Source organism: Procambarus clarkii, chromosome 9 (assembly GCF_040958095.1).
Source record: "Procambarus clarkii isolate CNS0578487 chromosome 9, FALCON_Pclarkii_2.0, whole genome shotgun sequence".
Classification (NCBI taxonomy): Eukaryota; Metazoa; Arthropoda; class Malacostraca; order Decapoda; family Cambaridae; genus Procambarus; species Procambarus clarkii.
In genome coordinates this window covers 20,678,816-20,693,173 of record NC_091158.1, presented here as the reverse complement: position 1 = coordinate 20,693,173, position 14,358 = coordinate 20,678,816, and the positions used below count along the sequence as shown (strand labels likewise).

At 45.8% G+C, this 14,358-nt stretch overlaps 1 protein-coding gene across 1 annotated transcript in view; it reads left to right on the top strand.

Annotated features, from left to right (window-relative positions):
• Nucleotides 1-258: 258 nt before the first annotated feature.
• The window catches only part of LOC123766284 (uncharacterized), a 40,588-nt gene continuing 26,488 nt past the window's right edge, over nucleotides 259-14,358 (top strand). Inside the window, exon 1 of the mRNA XM_069321272.1 lies at nucleotides 259-2,754. Within this exon, the coding sequence (XP_069177373.1) occupies nucleotides 2,463-2,754 (292 nt within the window). The 5' untranslated portion in view covers nucleotides 259-2,462. The remainder of the gene's footprint in view (nucleotides 2,755-14,358) is intronic.

The window sequence follows — 14,358 nt, the reverse complement described above, 5'->3', positions numbered from 1 at the left end:
GCTGGTGATTTACAACCATTGGAAAAAAAATATATATATATAAATTTGATTACATTCAAAGAGAGGAAAAAAATTTAATCAATTGGGTTCGCAGAAATATAATTTAACCTATAAATATTAATCCGCTTAATTTACATGCCAGCCATTAGTCAAACTGGCCGTTTGAATGAGCTGGTAATTCGCTATTGAAAAGTGTACCGACAAAATCTCCAGTTCGTGACCAAAAAAAAAGGGGGGGAGGGGGGGGGGAGGAAAATTGAAAATCGCGATATTGGTCGAGCGGAAAAATCATCAGCATTTAGTGAGCTAATTGTGATTGTTTTTCAATATATATTTTTGTTCGAATAATTAAGTTATTGAATGTCATTTTTTTTACTGACAAGTTGACACCATCGTGAGAGTACATCAATGAGTTGACACCGTCGAGTACATCAGTGAGATGACACCGTAGAGTACATGAATGAGATGACACCGTAGAGTACATGAATGAGATGACACCGTAGAGTACATCAATTAGATGACACCCTCGAGTACATCAATGAGATGACACCCTCGAGTACATCAATGAGCTGACACCACCGTGAAAATGCATCAATGAGATACCCCATAGATGGAGAACATCAACAAGAACTGAACGGCATAGTTCAAGAACATCAACGGGAATAACATACTCCTTCACGAGAGCATCAATAGGCTCACTTAAATTTTGACGAGGCAAGATAATGCACAAAATATCAGTGGATAAATAGCCAGGGATAAATAGCCAGTATTGTCTCAATAGCTTCGACACGCTAGGAGGAACGGACAGTGCCGGTCCACGGGTTGTACATACTAAGGCGGTCTACAGTTCTAGGGATGCTTCCCAGACTTCCACAGCCTCAGAGAACCTGCGAGAGTGTGAGCTCCCTGAGGGAAGGTGGGGAAGATACCTGGAGATAGCGACCAGGAGCAGTAACTATGGAAGTGAACTGATGTGAACTTTGATAAATGACCTGAAAGTGACTTAGAGAAGCCACATGTAAAAATGACTGAGACAGGCGAACTGGAAAAGCAAATAGCTCGAACTCAGACACATCACCCGGAGAAGCTATCCGGATAACTCAGAAATATCACCCGGAGAAGCTATCCGGATAACTCACAAATATCACCCGGAGAAGCTATCCGGATAACTCAGACAATATCACCCGGATAAACTATCCGGATAACTCAGAAATATCACCCGGAGAACTATCCGGATAACTCAGACACATCACCCGGAGAAACTATCCGGATAACTCAGACACATCACCCGGAGAAGCTATCCGGATAACTCAGACACATCACCCGGAGAAGCTATCCGGATAACTCAGACACATCACCCGGAGAAGCTATCCGGATAACTCAGAAATATCACCCGGAGAAGCTATCCGGATAACTCAGAAATATCACCCGGAGAAACTATCCGGATAACTCAGACAATATCACCCGGATAAACTATCCGGATAACTCAGAAATATCACCCGGAGAACTATCCGGATAACTCAGACACATCACCCGGAGAAACTATCCGGATAACTCAGACACATCACCCGGAGAAGCTATCCGGATAACTCAGACACATCACCCGGAGAAGCTATCCGGATAACTCAGACACATCACCCGGAGAAGCTATCCGGATAACTCAGAAATATCACCCGGAGAAGCTATCCGGATAACTCAGAAATATCACCCGGAGAAACTATCCGGATAACTCAGAAATATCACCCGGAGAAACTATCCGGATAACTCAGACACATCACCCGGAGAAACTATCCGGATAACTCAGACACATCACCCGGAGAAACTATCCGGATAACCGCTTGAACCGACCTGCAGAAGCAGCTTGACGAAACAGCCTTAAGAAATGAACACGACATAAACTTGAAAACTTCCTACTTATTCCCTATAGACGAAGTCTTCCAGGTCAGGGACCTGATATTGTGGCGTGAAAAAACTTAATTTGTAAAATAAATCTTTAAGACGTCGCCAGGTGACCCTGAGATAAGTGGAGAGATGTGACGATGAAACTCCAGATATGACACGGAGACGCCCCAATTAAGTCTCTTAGAAAGACAGCTACCAACTAATAATTATAGACGAGGGAAACAGCAAACTGACCTGGACCTTCGGGCAAGATGGTAGAAGCATCACGGAGACGCTTTCTGGAGAGATGACAAGGTAAAGTGACCAGGAGAACTCACCCGAACAACCCGTTAACGGCCTTGTCAAGTGATCTGGGAAAACCACCCGGACCCGTAATCGAGAGGAACGACCCAGAAAGGTGAGCGCGGAAAGGAGGGAGGGAATTGTCAGGAGAAAACACCAAGCCATTAGCTTTGGCGGGAAAGGAGTTGTGGAAGACAATTGACGTGGAAGCCGTCGACCTGGAGAAGCGAGCCTATGGCAGCCCTGTTCTAACCCCGCCCATCCCACAGTGGTCCATCATGCAGGGGGAGACAGTGAGTGGGCGTGTGGCCACCTGGGTGGCGGGTGTTGTGGGCGTGTGGGCGGGGCTGGCAGCGCTAGGGGCCCTGGTGGCGGCCCTAATGTCCCCTCACTGGGCCCTGGTGAGGGAACCCATGGTCCTGGCGGAGAGTCCGAGCCGGGAGGTGCAGGAAGCTTGGCTCAGGGGTGCCGAGAGACAGGAGACCTTTCAGCCTGTCGTTACTACCGTCACTTTCCGTCTAGGCCTCTGGACGGCCTGTCCACACATCAACACCTCACACCTCCACTTCCGTAAGTACCTTCTCCATGGCTCCGTCGTCTCACCGCCCTTGGAATAGTTACAGCTTGTCTGCTTCTAGTTTTAAATTAGTTTTGAGTGCTTGAGAATCCTTTCATCTGTACTTCTTAGCTTTGTCTTGTCAACGTATATATAAAACTTATCTCCTTCCTCAGTGTCATTGAGGAAGGAGTCTTCCTCAGTCTTCCTCATGTCAAACTTATCTGCCTTCCTCAGAATGGCCCCTCAGAAGGGGCCATTCTAATTTGTTGTATTCTACCTAGTCACTGCATAAGAAAGCCTACATCTTTATTTTTATTTTGATCTTCAGTTGAAATAAATCAGTTAATGCAAAGCATTAATATTTATTTATTATTTTAAAACCTCAAACGACAATGCAAAAAAATTACTTGAGAGTTGCCAATTAATATTTTTTTCTAAACATAAATATATAATCAGACTAACTGAATCAGTGGAAAATATATACAGAGTTATTTATTTCAGAAGTAATACTCTTGATGATTTTTGTTGCGACATTTTAAGCAGGAAAATTGATATATATCAAAATATCCTTTAAGCACTTAAACTTAAACCATTATATTAATTTCCACTTAAACTTAAACCATTATATTAATTTCCACTTAAACTTAAACCATTATATTAATTTCCATTATATTTTAATCAAATCTTTACACAATACGCAGAGGATTTGTCTAGATTCAAATATATTTTTAGGCATTTCATATTATTTTTTTAATTTCTAATTTAAATCATTTGTTGACAAATTATTTAGAAAGATATTAAAATTCAATCTTCAACAATTAAAAAAGTGTGTTTATATTTTCAAATCATATCCAAAAAAATGACTTTGTAATAATATTCGTTAAAGTAATTACCTTTACAATTTAAAAAATCATATATATATATATATATATATATATATATATATATATATATATATATATATATATATATATATATATATATATATATATATATATATATATTGGTTCCAAGTAGTGTTGTTGGTGGCGTCGGCGTCTCGCTGGCGCCAGTGTTACATACAGTTGGTTGGGCTCTGCTATCATGACCTGCTATCACCAGAGATAATGGTCTTACAGCAGGACGACCGGATCGACCCTATGTTCAAAGTCCGTAGGGTCGATCCTGTATCGTAATGCTGTAGATCTATCACACTATTGTGAATTCAGCGTCTATTGGAGCCATTTGTTTAGTTTCACGCACCCTTCTCTACTGTTTATAATTAGATTCTCTCATGTTTACATGGAACCTATTAGCGTTGGGATGTATTAATCCTGCCTCATTGCTCCAGATTTTTTTCATCTTAAGTGCCACCACTTCAACACTTCTCTGACATATGTAATTCTCTCCTCACACTGATAATACCTGGAGAACACCACATCTGAAATTATTATGCCCAGGAGTTTTGTTTCTACCATTGCTATTATATCAGCGTTCGGTTGCACCACTTCTTTCTCTTAGTTACAATACTTTGCTGGTGAATCTACGTCTGTTTTTCCAGGTTCTTATCGTCTTTCTGTTTTCTTGTCTATTGTCTATTACTCTGTGTCTATCTTGTCTATTACTCTGTGTCTATCTTGTCTATTATTCTGTGTCTCTTTTTCTAGGCGGTGATTATTTCATCCATCTTTGACCCTGTTCCTTTTCCTTTCACCTGTTCCTGAACCATGTTTCCATTATGTTCATCCGTTCCCACATCCTGTGTCCCCTTACCTGTTATGATCCGTTTAATTATGCTAATTTAATGGGTTGTATTTCCATCCCCCCAAAATCAATGTCGCCTCCCCCCACCCCCACCACACACAAACCCGCACACACACACGCGCGCGCACACACACACACACACACACACACACACACACACACACACACACACACACACACACACACACACACACACACACACACACACCTGCTGCTAGGCAGGTAATAATTACCGAGCGACGGTGAGGTAGAATTTCAGGACGGTGGAGTCGGGGGGGTGGGGGGGGGTTGTGGACAGAGAGCTGATGTCACAGTTACGGTGAAGAGACGGAGAAAGGGAAGGGAGACGGAAATGGACTTTACACTTTAACACACATTAACCTCTCCCATACGCAATCGTAGGCCTAATTTAGACATATATATGTATTTGATTAGTGGATATTTTTCCCAGCCTCAGTCCACTCTATGTAAATATATCCGACCTTCGCTATATGTACAATCATGTGTGGATGACAGAGTGAGGCAGAGCCCGGCGCCAAGCTGGTGCCAGTAAACCTGGAATGACCCCCAGTATGGTTTATTGTTGTTCTTATAGATTCAGCTACTCGGAACGAGTTCCAAGCAGCACGGGCTATGGTGAGCCCGTAACTTACCTGGCACAGGAGCGGGGCAAGTAGCACGGGCTATGGTGAGCCCGTAGTGGACTTACCTTACACAGGAGTAGTGGTCTGGGGGGTCGTCTATATAGCGTCTGGGATAATCTCGGACGTAGGTTCGAATCCTCCTCACGGCCCTTGTGGATTTGTTCATTTGACCCCCCCAGTGTTAGGGGGAAATGTATTGACATTCAGGTTTCAGACGTATAGGTGTTACACTATATTTTACATCTGTACAGCTGTGTTCCTTCACCGCCAGGTGCAGTGAATGACGTCTGTGTTTCACAGACAAGGGGGGGGGGGGAAGGTCACCCCTTGGCTACTCCATGCTTTTAACAAATCTTTTTTATTTGTCTTTCCAATTCCTGCGATTAGTTCCGAAAACTAAGCAGCAGAGTTGACAAATTTCGAGAGGAGAATTAAATAAAGCTGTTCAGCTTTACTTAGCCTGCTCTATCCCACCACTCCCCCATTCTCCCCTGTTCCATTTCTCAACCTGGTCTCTCTCCCGCCTGTTCCAACCTCTCACTTATGCCATCTACTCTCCCTTCCCACCCTCCTCACCCTAATAAAAGCCCCCACAAGGGGTACGTGAGGAGGTAAACATAGCACATGTCCCAGAAATGTTAAGCTCTTCGGGGAATTGTTTTTCTCAAGGCTCCTTATCACCAAGAGATTTGGGTTGGTTTATGCACGCTACCGCCGTGTGCGTGCGTGTGTGCGTGTGTGTGTGTGTGTGTGTGTGTGTGTGTGTGTGTGTGTGTGTGTGTGTGTGTGTGTGTGTGTGTGTGTGTGTACTCACCTAGTTGTACTCACCTAGTTGTGTTTGCGGGGGTTGAGCTCTGGCTCTTTGGTCCCGCCTCTCAACCGTCAATCAACAGGTGTACAGGTTCCTGAGCCTATTGGGCTCTATCATATCTACACTTGAAACTGTGTATGGAGTCAGCCTCCACCACATTACTTCCTAATGTGTGTGTGTGTGTGTGTGTGTGTGTGTGTGTGTGTGTGTGTGTGTGTGTGTGTGTGTGTGTGTGTGTGTGTGTGTGGAGGCCGAGCTTTGTGTTAAGTGTGGATTAAGACCGATCGAAAAGGCAAGATGCTCATTCATTTCAATGTTACTCATGTTATTGCTACTGACACAGTAGTTACTCATGGTGTTACTGATACTGTAGTTACTTATGATCCAGTTACTAATACTTATATATTACTGCTACAAAAATAGAATGAATGTAAGCGAATCGGCTGTATTTCAGCGAGGCGTTGACTGGGATACAGCTGTATCTAAGCGATGAACCGGTTGAGATACAGATGCATTTCCTCGAGGGCTACAGCAACTCTGTATTCCGTGAAGGGTGGAGTTACAGCCTCATGATTGCCATCCGTATGAACTACAAAAACTGTTATTCTACCATGGCGACCATAAGCGTGTCCTCGGCTACCATGGGTGCTAGAGAGAACAATAGAGACAAGATGATAATCGAGAGAGAGAGAGAGAGAGAGAGAGAGAGAGAGAGAGAGAGAGAGAGAGAGAGAGAGAGAGAGAGAGAGAGAGAGAGAGACAGAGAGAGAGAGAGAGACAGAGAGACAGAGAGAGACAGAGAGAGACAGAGAGAGAGACAGAGAGAGACAGAGAGAGAGAGAGAGAGAGACAGAGAGAGAGAGAGAGAGAGAGAGAGAGAGAGAGAGAGAGAGAGAGAGAGAGAGAGAGAGAGAGAGAGAGAGAGAGAGACAGAGAGAGAGAGAGAGACAGAGAGAGACAGAGAGAGACAGAGAGAGAGACAGAGAGAGACAGAGAGAGACAGAGAGAGAGAGAGAGAGAGAGAGAGAGAGAGAGAGAGAGAGAGAGAGAGAGAGAGAGAGAGAGAGAGAGAGAGAGAGAGAGAGACAGACAGACAGAGAGAGAGAGAGAGAGAGACAGAGAGAGAGAGAGAGAGAGACAGAGAGAGAGAGAGAGAGAGACAGAGAGAGAGAGAGAGAGAGAGAGAGAGAGAGAGAGAGAGAGAGAGAGAGAGAGAGAGAGAGAGAGAGAGAGAGAGAGAGAGAGAGAGAGAGAGAGAGAGGATAACAGCAGAAACATAACAAAACTCATTACTAAGGCCAAAGGTCCAGAGCCTCATGCAGGTTCCAGAGTATGTAATTACGCAACTGAATACACAAACTCCTTTATGTCAATGTTTGAGGGTGATGGAAAGCCAATTAGAACAAAAATTTAGAACAAGCTATGAATGTAGAATGCTCCGGGAGAACACCGCCTCACAAGGTAATGTAATTATGAGGACGAACTGCTAAGCTACTACAAGGGAAGGAAATAATGAAAGTCAGTACACTGGCTTGTGTTGATTGTCACTAATGTTCGAGCTTTTCACGAGAAATAAGGAACTATAATATCTTGGATATAAGGACAGAGTAAAGGAACGCTGTCCGACCACCTGAACCACTGGGGGATCGAACCTGTCGGTGTAGACAGGTTCAATCTCTGCTTGAACCAGTCCAAGTCGAGGTGCCTTCGTGTTCGAGATGGGGAAAAAGACTTGGGAGCAATCATGACGGAAGACTTTACTTTTGAAGAAAACAATAAAGATGCTGTGATAACTACAAGAAAAATGAGAGGTTGACTAATAAGAACCTGTCAAATGAAAGATTCTATACAGATGATGGCATATTTTAAGACACTGGTGCTCTCTAGGATAGAACATTGTTGCACACTAACAGCACCATTCAAAGCTGGAGAAATTGCTGACCTAGAGAGCGTGCAAAGATCTTTTACCGTTAGAATCTACTCAATAAACCATGTAAATAATTGAGACCGCCTAAAATATTTAAATCTGTATTTCCCTAGAGAGTAGGCGGGAGAAATACAAAATAATTTAAGCTTGGAAAATACTAGGAGTGGTTCCAAACCTGCACACGGAAATAACACCAAATGAGACCAGGAGGCATGGCAGGATGTGCAGAATACCCCCGTTGAAAAGCAGAGGTGCATTAGGTACGCTGAGAGAGAACTCTATGAAGATCAGAGGCTGTCTGATGGTCAGACATTGAACACTCTCCCGCTACACATAAGGCCCGACCTCTCACACTGTTCAGAGGAGAAATTGATAAACACATACAAAGGATACCTGATCAACTAGGCTGTGATTCATACATCAGGCTGCGAACAGCCGCGTCACACAGCCTGGTCGGCCAGACCACCAACCAGGAGGCCAGGTCTGAGAGACCGGGCCGCGGGGACGTTGATCACTCGGAATCACCGACAGGTAAGATCACCGACAGGTAAGATCACCGACAGGTAAGATCACCGACAGGTAAGATCACCGACAGGTAAGATCACCAAAGACACACAGAATATAATCACACCATCAGTGCATATTACAACTAGTCTTCAAGAACCTGTCAAAATAGGGCTTTCAGGACACAGTACATCATCTCCAGGAGACAAGTGCTAGAGCAGCCGACGTCTACAAGGAGCCCTCCTCACTTTACATACCCGAAAGACAAACATCTGGTACATTGAGACTTCCCAAAAGACTTCAGTCGCACTTTAGAGGAGAATGAGAGATTCAAGGACAGTGAGGGAACGGACCCCCTCATAAACCTTGAATAAAGGAGAACCAGAGGATATGATCGAGACGTTCTTGAACAGAGCGAACACACACACACACACATACACACACACACACACACACACACACACACACACACACACACACACACACATACAGAGTAGTTGACAAATGGAATGCATTAGGAAGTAATGTGGTGGAGGCTGACTCCATACACAGTTTCAAGTGTAGATATGATAGAGCCCAATAGGCTCAGGAACCTGTACACCAGTTAATTGACAGTTGAGAGGCGGGACCAAAGAGCCAGAGCTCAACCCCCGCAAGCACAACTAGGTGAGTACACACACACACACACACACACATTTCCTCTGAGCTGGATGTGGCTTCCATCTCTTTAACCCGGTTAACTCCATCTAGGTCTCATCTCACTCCTCTCCCTCACTAGTTTCTCCTACCATCCTACATTTCTCCTCTCGTCTCACATTCTCGTTTACTCCCAACCCTATAACTGAATAATGTCGAAACCTTAATTACAAAATTCCCGTCATATTTACAAGGAGGAGGAGGAGGAGGAGGCTACGGGTTGGGAAGGAGGAAGAAGCGAGAGGGAGGAGGGAGCGGTAGGAGGAAGGAGTGAGGGAGGGGGGGGGGTGGAAGAAGGGAGGAGAGAGGGGAAAGGAGGGAAGAGCAATTCCTTCTTTGGTACTTTCATCAAGTTCTCTTCCCCTGTTCTCCTTTTGGGTGGACATCAATCTATCTTTCCCCGGCTCTTATTGTGTCTTTTTGTCCAATTTCTCTCTCTCTCTCTCTCTCTCTCTCTCTCTCTCTCTCTCTCTCTCTCTCTCTCTCTCTCTCTCTCTCTCTCTCTCTAACAAGAAGCGGCTGTTTGCATCTCATTATTGGGGAGTTGCCACGTGTTGTTTTTCTAACCACCTGTTTACCCTGTTGGAATATTTGATCAGTGTCTCTCCCTCATCCCGTGCTGTATTTCTCTGTCCTTGGCTTGTTATCGGGTCTTCTCTTCCTCCTGGCCATCATTCACCTCCAGTTCTAATTTCCTTATCTTCGTCAGCGCCGCCGCTGGCCGAAGTAAGTGCCTTGGAAATTCCAATTTAGAATCTCCTGTGATATTTTTTGTTGATGCCGAATTTCTTGAGGATTTTATTTGTTTAAAGTTTAGATGCTTATCGTTCGTTATAATAAGGGGAAAGGTGATGCTACTAATGCTCTTAGTGCAAATATTAGTACTACTACTATTAGTATTATTAATGATAATACCGATTGTAAAGATATTAATACTTAATAGTGTGAATACTCACAGAGAATTCACACTAAGGTGAATGAGAAAATGAGAATCAATATCAGTGATGTCAATGAGATATCAATGAGAAAATCCACTGGGACTGTAAGGCGGGTGCGAACCCTGGACGCCTAGGCACTACCAAGCCACACGCATACTCTACCACTGCGCCAGCGATGAGTTTGTTGAACTACGAGTCAATGTTGGTGGTACAGCGGTTGAGTGTGCGGCTTGGAAACGCCATGCTCGCGGGTTCGCATCCCCCTCACAGCCCCGGTGCATGTTCTCAAAACTATTAATAGTAATAACATTAATACAACTATTATTAGGCCAAGTGTTACTAGTGGGAGGGCAGGACACAGGTAACGTGACACAGGGACACAGGTAACGTGACACGAGGACACAGGTAACGTGACACGAGGACACAGGAAACATGACAGGAAACATGACAGGACACAGGTGACAGTCTGGACGGGGGGAGGGGGGGGAACACAAGTTGCCCAGTTCACCGCAGGAGAGAACATAGGGGCCCCCTGCCTGCAAGGCTGATTATACAAGCCATTCATATTCTAACGATCCATTGGTAAAGGAAACCAAACAAAGATACATTTTACGGTTGGCTGATCAAATATAATGGACTGACCCCCCCCCCCCCCGTCCCTCTCCCTCCCTCCCTCCCTCCCTCTCCTTCTCTCTCTCTCTCTCTCTCTCTCTCTCTCTCTCTCTCTCTCTCTCTCTCTCTCTCTCTCTCTCTCTCTCTCTCTCTCTCACATCACTGGATGGGAGGGAAATTGCATGGGGGTTGGGTCGCCTCTCAGCGCGTCAGAGCTATTGGGCCTATTGGCTTTGTCATATCCACATTTAAAGCAGTGAATGCACTTTGTCTTCACTGTGTGTATGCCAAAGTGTTTGTGTGTGTGTGTGTATGTATACTCGCCTATTTGTGCCTGCAGGGTTGAGCGTTAGCTCTTGGACCGCTTTTCCATCCGCCGATTTGTCTAATGCAGTGGTTTCCAAACTCTATGTGACCATTACGCCCTTTTTCATACATGTCCTTGTTAGTGGTCCCAACATTCAGTGAAAGGCCCCCTTTGCAATCCTCTGGTATCATCACACACACACACACACACACACACACACACACACACACACACACACACACACACACACACACACACACACACACACACACACACAAACACACACAGACTCCCCTCACTCACAGATACCAACAAGGGTACGAAATTGAACTGATGGCTTATCAGGGTAGTTTAGTAGCCAGTATGTTTATGTCACGACAGTGGGAGGGGCTGGCACTCGTGTGGACAGTTAGAAGCATAGAAAGCTATATATATATATATATATATATAGAGAGAGAGAGAGAGAGAGAGAGAGAGAGAGAGAGAGAGAGAGAGAGAGAGAGAGAGAGAGAGAGAGAGAGAGAGAGAGAGAGAGAGAGAGAGAAGGGAGTACCACCTCTGGCTGGAAGAAGGGGGACCCATAGCCTCGGAGGAAACCACACATAACGCATTGGAGGGAATGTAGGTCCCCTCCAATACAGTTTCTGTGTGCTTTTCTCCTACCACCCCCTTCCCTTATATATATATATATATATATATATATATATATATATATATATATATATATATATATATATATCTTTATCTTTACCCATGATAAACAGACCATTCCCAAACACAAAGACCTTACACCACTTACAATGCAAGACTTACATCATCTAAAATTCAACATTTGCAAGACCTACAATGCCAGACATATACCACCTTTAATGCCAGACATATACCACCTTTAATGCCAGACATATACCACCTTTAATGCCAGACATATACCACGTACAATGGCAAGCCTATAACCCCTCCCTGTGGCCGCCACAACTACAACAAGTGCCCTAGACCCCCGCAGGTAGAGTTACAACTCCCCAAGACCCACACGGCAACAAAGGTAGAGCCAGGAGGGACTAGGGAGGCAGACCAAGGCCTGGCCGTCAGCGGCTGAGGAAGAGAAGCAACTTTAAAATGGTTTGGGAGCGGTGGCGCTCAACTGGCCTAACTCGGACAAGGGAAATGCCTTTTGCCCGCCTTCCTGGATGCTTCCTTTCTCTGAGAGAGAGAGAGAGAGAGAGAGAGAGAGAGAGAGAGAGAGAGAGAGAGAGAGAGAGAGAGAGAGAGAGAGAGAGAGAGAGAGAGAGAGAGGGAGGGAGAGGGAGAGGGAGAGGGAAAGAGAAAGAGAAAGAGAAAGAGAAAGAGAAAGAGAAAGAGAGAGAGAGAGAGGGAGAGAGAGAGAGAGAGAGAGAGAGAGAGAGAGAGAGAGAGAGAGAGAGAGAGAGAGAGAGAGAGAGAGAGAGAGAGAGAGAGAGAGAGAGAGAGAGAGAGAATCTTTGATGAGTGAAAATCAGCAGCGTTTTCACTGGAGATTGCATGTGCGTTGGACCGGTAATTGTAATCAAACACTTATCTAAGATTTCATTCTACAGCTAATATGGTACTACTTTCAAGCTCGGACTCTAAGGGTAGTCCTTGATTGATATCCACTTAATTAGTGCCAGTATATGGACGAGTGGCATAACCTGAGTGATGAAGATATATGACATCCTGGGGATGGACTTGAGACTTCTGAGTGCCTCTCAAGAGCCACGAGCTGAGACTAGCGAAGAAGGGTAGCGAAGAACAGCACTTTAGGAGCATCTCGTTCCAACATACGGCTCCTAAACGTTATACGAAGCTGACATTCGCTTGCCAAGAGGCAAAATAATCAATAGATGCATCAGATGTAAGGAAACTATATCACCTGTAGGCCTCCTCTTTTCCACCTGATGGATCTACTCAACTCCGTTACTGGCACTTAAGACCCTGCCACCACCCAGGGCTTACAATGTAGTTAAATTATTAACTCCACTACTAATAACACCTAACTATCATCACCATCAACTAATAACAAGGCATTTGGACAACGCCATTAATAACTGTCATATTTATTAAGCATTAGCAACTTTACATTTACATATATAAAAAATATAAAAGAAATTATCACCATGCAGTTCTCATTACTACTATCCCCTACACCTGACTTCCCTCCTCAGCTCTCTCTTGCCTATTTATTGCCTGTCCCTACCTCCTCATCACAATCGACTTGAGAATGGTCCAGGACGGACCGAAACGTCGTCGTCCCTTCAAATTCTAGTGTGTGGTCTGGTCAACATAAAACAAATCAGATACCCAGGAACTCTAGTCGCTGAAAGGACCCAAACACTGCATGACTGACCTTGATCTCTTCACATTTTAAAACATCTCGCACACACAAACACTCGCGCCAGAACCTCACAAAGGTCTTTGGAGGGGCAGTCGCCATGTACACGCCGTCAGCCCGACCTCACACTGTGGAGCTGCAAGGCTGGTCTGGGTAGGACCAAGAGTTCTCAGTCCTCAACTCTGTCAATGTTTATGTTCTATCCCGAATGTCCCATATCCCAGACTAGTCCCCCCTCTCAGCGGACTAGTGGCTCCTATCAGGGGACTAGTGGCTCCTCTCAGGGGACTAGTGGCTCCTCTCAGGGGACTAGTGGCTCCTCTCAGGGAACTAGTGGCTCCTCTCAAGGGACTAGCGGCTCCTCTCAGGGGGCTAGTGGCTCCTCTCAGGGGACTAGTGGCTCCTCTCAAGGGACTAGTGGCTCCTCTCAGGGGGACTAGTGGCTCCTCTCAGGGGGCTAGTGGCTCCTCTCAAGGGACTAGCGGCTCCTCTCAGGGGACTAGTGGCTCCTCTCAGGGGGACTAGCGGCTCCTCTCAGGGGACTAGCGGCTCCTCTCAGGGGGCTAGTGGCTCCTCTCAGGGGACTAGTGGCTCCTCTCAGGGGAACTAGCGGCTCCTCTCAGGGGGCTAGTGGCTCCTCTCAGGGGACTAGTGACTCCTCTCAGGGGGACTAGCGGCTCCTCTCAGGGGACTAGCGGCTCCTCTCAGGGGGCTAGTGGCTCCTCTCAGGGGACTATAGTGGCTCCTCTCAAGGGACTAGTGGCTCCTCTCAGGGGGCTAGTGGCTCCTCTCAAGGGACTAGCGGCTCCTCTCAGGGGGCTAGTGGCTCCTCTCAAGGGACTAGCGGCTCCTCTCAGGGGGCTAGTGGCTCCTCTCAAGGGACTAGTGGCTCCTCTCAGGGGGCTAGTGGCTCCTCTCAAGGGACTAGCGGCTCCTCTCAGGGGGCTAGTGGCTCCTCTCAAGGGACTAGCGGCTCCTCTCAGGGGACTAGTGGCTCCTCTCAAGGGACTAGCGGCTCCTCTCAGGGGGCTAGTGGCTCCTCTCAGGGGGCTAGTGGCTCCTCTCAAGGGACTAGCGGCTCCTCTC